The sequence below is a fragment of the Micropterus dolomieu genome, linkage group LG23 (assembly GCF_021292245.1).
Source record: "Micropterus dolomieu isolate WLL.071019.BEF.003 ecotype Adirondacks linkage group LG23, ASM2129224v1, whole genome shotgun sequence".
Lineage (NCBI taxonomy): Eukaryota > Metazoa > Chordata > Actinopteri > Centrarchiformes > Centrarchidae > Micropterus > Micropterus dolomieu.
The window spans coordinates 16,926,688-16,933,546 of NC_060172.1; the positions used below are offsets into that span (position 1 = coordinate 16,926,688).

The 6,859-nt window shown below is 43.0% G+C and overlaps 1 protein-coding gene across 1 annotated transcript; it reads left to right on the top strand.

The window, feature by feature from the left end:
- Positions 1-4,567: 4,567 nt before the first annotated feature.
- On the top strand, positions 4,568-5,959 carry drd1b (dopamine receptor D1b). Its single transcript, XM_046040466.1, has one exon. The coding sequence runs from the start codon at positions 4,568-4,570 to the stop codon at positions 5,957-5,959; it is 1,392 nt and encodes a 463-aa protein (XP_045896422.1).
- The last annotated feature ends 900 nt before the right edge of the window (positions 5,960-6,859 follow it).

A 6,859-nucleotide genomic window follows, 5' to 3' on the forward strand; every position in this document is an offset into this window, starting at 1 on the left:
ATTTCTTTGCCTCTGATTACCACAGTGAGGATAAATATTGTTATTGTTGAATGCTTGTGTGTGTTTGTGTGTGTGTGTGTGGGGGGGGGGGGTGCATGTGTATGTGTGTGTGTGTGTGTGTCAGTGGTGGGATTAGAGCACATTTCCTTCACGCTGGGAATGTGGTGATGAGAGGCTCCACAACAACAACTTGGGACCTGATGGATGTCACACTGACAAAGAGGATTTGGAAGCGAGAGAGAAAGTGAGAGTGAGAGTATGTGTGTGTATTGGGGGGGGGGGGGCATCTCTGTCACGGATTAGTCTCCTATTCATCCCTGGCCCTTTTTCTCTCACCTCTCACCAGAAAAGCAGCTCCATGCCATGTGGCATGTCAGTGAAATATTTGAAAAGAATGACTCAGTGATGTCTGACAGTTATTGTTTATTTGGTCATTTCACAGAGAATGATCTAATGCTGTTGACAGGCTTGAAAAACGGTGTAATCTTGCAGCAATCTGCTTGATAGCAGTCTCACCACTTTCCACTGATGTTTTATTGTTGCTGTTAACTGTAAATGAGATTTATTGTACTACACAGAAAAAAACAATATGGCTTTAAAGAGCAACCTGCCTTTTGACTTATAGATGCCAGCCATCCTGATAATGCCATTTTACCCCAAAAATTTCACAAACACTAAATTATGTAAGTAACCATATAATCGATACACCGAATTTGATATTTACATGGACTCTAAACATCCATCCATCCATCGTCAACCGCTTATCCTGCGTACAGGGTCGCAGGGGGCTGGAGCCAATCCCAGCTGACATCGGGCGAAAGGCGGGGTACACCCTGGACAGGTCGCCAGTGCATTGCAGATTATACTTTTAAGATTATACTTTGCATAAAAGCCTCAATGGGTTGAAGGAGGGCCACAGAATTTTCATACACTTAGGCTAATTTCACGCCGGATCTGTATCACAGGAAGCTTGGTATTCACTGTTGTTTTGATCTACTTGTCTCACTTATTATAGATAAAAAAAAAAGAAAAGAAGACTGCTTCAACTAATGAGAAATGAATGCTGCCTCTGGTAAATGTCATTAAAAAGCTATAAATTTAATTGGTTTCTACATTAACTTCTGTAAATTTACTGCACCAGATTTGAATTTCAAATGAAGGCAGTCACCTAGAATTTGTGAGATACACTCAGTCCGTTAAATATGTTGTTACACAAAAGCAGCTTTGTTTTAATTTAAAACATGAATACCAATTATCATGAATTCATCTGTGTGCTGCTGAATGATGCAGCTTGACTTCACACATCCCTTCTGGTAGCTGTGTAAACCATATTCAATATTCAAATTTATATTATGAAACTTGCAGAAAATGAATCTTTGAGCTGTCCCCGGCAGATTTTGGCACTCCGACAGCTTTATATCTTTGTCATTTCCATATCGGCTTGAATGGCTGAATCTCTGCTTGTGGTAGAAGGAATACCTGAGGATGGCAAACACAGTCACTTGATTAACTTCCTGTCAGGAGCTCAGCTGCCACATTCTCTGAGCATTAAGGTACACACAGAGTATTGTTACAACGCCTCATTTGCAAACATGCTGCATTATTTTCAATTAACCAGCAGACATGTCAGCTGACTTCTCAAAAGAACACTCAATTCATCATAGACTTGATTTGATATACAAAGCTTAATGACATTGGAAAGCACAGGACAAGCAAATGGATAATGAAGCCATATTTAGAAAGACTGAAAGACAAATGAAACATCTGATCTATATATGTAGGCTATGTGGCAAAAAGTCATCCCATAAAACAATTCTCTCTCTTCTCTTCTATTACGTTCTATTCTATTCTATGCTATTCTATTCTTTTTTGTTTGCTTTTTGGAGCAGACAAAAATTACCCTGCATGGCTGGTTGTGTGTGAGTGAGTGAGTGAGTGAGCGAATCTGTGTAGTGTTTTTGTGTGACGTGGTCTGGGTTTGAACTTTGTCGACTGCACGCACACCCTGGCTCTGTGCTACAGGGAAATGTGGGCGTTGTGTCTGCCAGGCCTCTTACACTTGGCTTGTCTACATGCATTACTCACACACACACACACACACACACACACACACACACACACACACACAAATACATGTGTACACATCTGCAAACACACACTTACCACAGAGAGACACACATAGTCATGGGTGCACAAATACGTAAGTCAGACACACATGCATAACAAGAGTCACTGGGGAACCAAGTCCATTGAGGATTTCATCTCGCTAAATTGTTAATATGCAAACTGGCCAAGCCTACCGGGCAGCTAGCGGCATGATAACATTAGCTTCTGTAATTCACATCAACTCCCCCATACCCCACACCCTCTTGGTGTTTCTCTTACTTCATGGGTCTTCCTGCTGCAGTGTGGCTCATAGGACTCTAATCTAATTCAGAGTTGTTCAGTCACGTTTATTGAGGTGACGTTAATGCAACAGCACTGCAGTTCACTCTCATCTCCTGCATCCAGTAGATGGCCTCATTGTGCCTCTGTGTGCATGCCTGCTGGCTACAGGTTCATCTCCGGACATCACTGCACCTTCATTTTTAGCTCCTCTCTTTTCTTTTTGTGTCTTTACAGCAGCCATCATTATATTTGTTTGTCAATGTAGGTCCATTCTAAAATAAAGTGCAAAGAGATGAAGGGAACGCTATTGTATCATTGTAAAAAAAAAAAAAAAAAAGACATTGAGATGATGTAGACTATGATATTGGTAAATGAGAAAGTCACCAAAATCTGACACCAACCAGGTAAACAAAATTTAAAAAACTGAGAAACAAAAAAAATGGAAATCGATTCTCTGGTAATAAACTTTCCACCATTTAGACACTTTGCCATACATTTAGGTCAGGTTTTTGTCATCATAAACCATGGAGCTAAACTCGTTAGCAAACAATAGGTACGCTGTATAATGTCAATTGGGGCGGCTTTGCCCTCCACAGCCTCCCCTGGATAGATGGAGCAGTTGTGGCAAAGAGACCGTGGCGCACGGCAGCAGGCAGCAGCTGAGCGGAGAGAGAGGAGCGCGCATGAAAACGGTCTTGGTGAGACCAGAGTCATTCCCATCACTCTCCGCCGGCCGGTCAAACCGCAGACACACCACAGGGAAACGGAATGTTCCACAAGGATGACCCTAAAAAGAAAACATATAAGGAATGATAAAACGCATGAGGACGGTCGCAACAGGGGAGTGTATCTGATTTCCCATGGGCGAGAGCGCTGAGGGGGTGAGCTCCTTCTCCTTCACCTGGTACCAAGGTACAAGTTGGATGTATGTCGAAGACGTGGATTTTGGGGGACTGAATATTTTTATTAATTTGTTCAATTAGCGTTGTTGAATATGGATTCAATTCTTTTCAAATCACCCCAAGACGTGGCTGAAGGTCCTGAGCTGTCCACATGCACGGAGACATTTAGAAAATAAGAAAACACACTGCGCCTCTGTTTCAAAGACGTCAACCCAGGGATTTCACTACCTGAGATGATTTAGGTACGTGGCCAAAATCACTCTTGAATGTTTTGAAAGCTGAGCGGTCGTTTTTGCTGTGTCCACACAAACAAACATGCAAACTAAACCAAAAAACAGTGACCTAGTATCTGGATTATAACATGTCAGTATATAAAAAAAAGAACAGTAATTTTGATGAGCTTTCTTACATGTGATGAATTAGACATGCATCTCCTTGATATCAAAATTGACTTTTGAGACTTTTGAATGCCGTTTCCAGCGTACTTTTTTTTTTTTTGGCTCACCACTCAGGTGGAAATGTTGGCAGTAGACTGTGCTACGTCCATCCACAGGGAGCTAAGCTCAAACAAATGAAAAAAATAAATAAAATTAAACGCAACACCTAGCAGCCGGGGTGGATCATAGATACAGGCACCAATATAATCGCATGGACACGCCTCGAGGATCATTAAACAAATCAGATAAACGCAGCGCGAAAACCATCAATAGAAATTATTGATGAGGTGGTATATAAGGCTAATGATTGGCCAAGCCTCTGTTTACTCAACAGCTCCGCAACAATATGGTGTGAAACTTTTGCTCATGGCTTGACAACAGGCATGCAGTAAGAGGAGAAAACGGAAACAATGACTTTACTTTTTATGTAATTTTTATTGCTGCTTTATACCATTCCATGACTACAGTGCTGAGTGGAAGAATAATTGCAAACAACAGCTGGAATATTCCTCCTCAAACTAGAATGTCTGCTGCCTGTACTGCTGCCGCAGGAATTTATGAACCAGGCATTTTTGGGGGGCACATTTCCGAAGAGATTTTTTTGAAATATTTATAGCAGTTCTTGTGCAAGGATGGTGGTTGTGACAAGGAACCTATGGATGACCCAGCCTGTGGGAGAGCTGGTGCCGAGACAGTTGACCTCTCTACCAGCTACGCCGTCAATCTAAAACTCCTCCTTAGAGAGGCACAGCTACTGCAGGTTGGGGATGTGATGGGGTGACTGTTGACACCCCCCTCACCCATCCCCTCTCTCGTTTTATTAGCAGTGTAATATAAACAATGGATCAGAATTTCACAACGGTTCGAGATGGCAAGCAGCTGCTACCAGAGAAAGACTCGTCCAAGCGTGTGCTGACAGGGTGCTTCCTCTTCCTCCTCATCTTCACCACGCTGCTAGGCAACACACTTGTGTGTGTTGCCGTCACCAAGTTCCGACACCTGAGGTCGAAGGTCACCAACTTCTTTGTTATCTCCCTGGCCATCTCTGACCTTCTGGTGGCCATCTTGGTTATGCCATGGAAAGCAGCTACTGAGATTGTGGGGTTTTGGCCATTTGGTGCGTTCTGCAATGTATGGGTGGCGTTTGACATCATGTGCTCCACTGCTTCCATCTTGAACCTGTGTGTGATTAGTGTCGACCGTTACTGGGCCATCTCAAGTCCATTCCGCTATGAACGCAAGATGACCCCTAAAGTGGCATGTCTGATGATCAGTGTGGCGTGGACCCTGTCCATCCTCATCTCCTTTATTCCTGTTCAGCTTAACTGGCACAAAGCTCAGACCATCAGCTACGCAGACCTAAATGGAACATACCCAGGCGATCTGCCCCCTGACAACTGCGATTCTAGCCTTAACAGGACCTATGCTATCTCCTCCTCCCTTATCAGCTTTTACATCCCTGTAGCTATTATGATCGTCACCTACACCCGGATCTACCGCATTGCCCAGAAACAGATACGGAGAATATCTGCCCTGGAGCGAGCGGCGGAGAGTGCCAAAAACCGTCACAGCAGCATGGGGAATAGTTCGAACATGGAGAGTGAGAGCTCATTCAAAATGTCGTTCAAACGAGAAACCAAAGTCTTAAAGACGCTCTCAGTCATCATGGGAGTGTTTGTGTGCTGCTGGTTGCCCTTCTTCATCCTTAACTGCATGGTTCCGTTCTGTGAGACGAACTTGCCGGACGGTTCCACAGACTTTCCCTGCATCAGCTCCACCACCTTTGATGTGTTTGTGTGGTTTGGCTGGGCAAACTCCTCACTCAACCCCATCATCTATGCCTTCAATGCCGACTTCCGCAAGGCCTTCTCCATCCTCCTGGGCTGCCACCGGCTCTGCCCGGGGAGCAACGCCATTGAGATCGTCAGTATTAACAACAACATGGGTGCCCCTACCTCGAACCCAAACTGTCAGTATCAGCCCAAGGGTCACATCCCAAAGGAGGGCAACCACGCAGCCAGCTATGTGATCCCTCACAGCATCCTGTGTCAGGAGGAGGAGTTACAGAAGAAGGATGGATGCGCAGGGGAGATCGAAGTAGGGATGGTAAACAACGCCCTGGAGAAACTCTCCCCAGCCATTTCTGGGAATTTAGACAGTGACACTGAGGTCACACTGGAAAAGATCAATCCCATAACACAGAATGGACAGCATAAAGCTGTGTCATGTTGAAAAAAAAGGCAAAGATGGATCAGAGTACACTAAGGCATGTAAGTACGTACTAAGAGAAGAAAAGCTTACACAGGAGGACAGCAAAAAAAAAGAGACAGACATCTTAAAGAACATGCCTGACAGGGAAACAGTTTGTGGGATATACAGGATCATAGGACTGTCAACAAAAATCTACGTGGAAAAACCGACAGAATGTTTTAAAGTAAAGGCACTTTATCCTGGATATAACTATCTGCAAAATACATTCAGCATTTATTAATGAAATTGACACATTTGATGATAAATGTTGATAATGTGAATATTAAAGCAGAACACTAGCTAGGTGCACATGTATACATTTTTTTATATTTACAAAAATGTATACATCTGCATGTGTATACTATACAGTACTGACACAATCCTGCAAGGACTCTAACACAGTATACACAGTGGAGGAATATGTAGTAACTATTAGCAAAATGTCTTGTAGGTAGGTGCTTTGTATGTGTTTCATGGAGGAGAGAACAATGTGGGTAAATTAGTGGTTTTGGTACAGTACGATTAGTTTATTGCAGTTATTTCTCTTACATTTTTATTGACAGTTTTATTGCAAAACACCTGTATTGCATTGATAATTTATTTGAGTTAAAACTGCTTCAAACACCAAAGTTACAATATTCTGATTCAGACTTAAAAGGCAGGGGACATATAATGGAATTCAATACTGTAAACCAAGTTGTCATATATTTTTAAACATTTAATTTTTGCAACCCCCCCCCACCCCCCCACCCATGTTATCTTGCAGTATCTCCAGATTTTTATAAAATCTGATATGTTCAGAGGTCCAACTGTGTGTGTGTGTGTGTGTGTGTGTGTGTGTGTGTGTGTGAGAGAGAGAGAGAGAGAGAGAGAGAGAAAGAG

What these genes read in the sequence shown, in the direction of transcription:
- drd1b (XM_046040466.1), top strand. Translation starts at nt 4,568, where the DNA reads ATGGATCAGAATTTCACAACGGTTCGAGATGGCAAGCAGCTGCTACCA.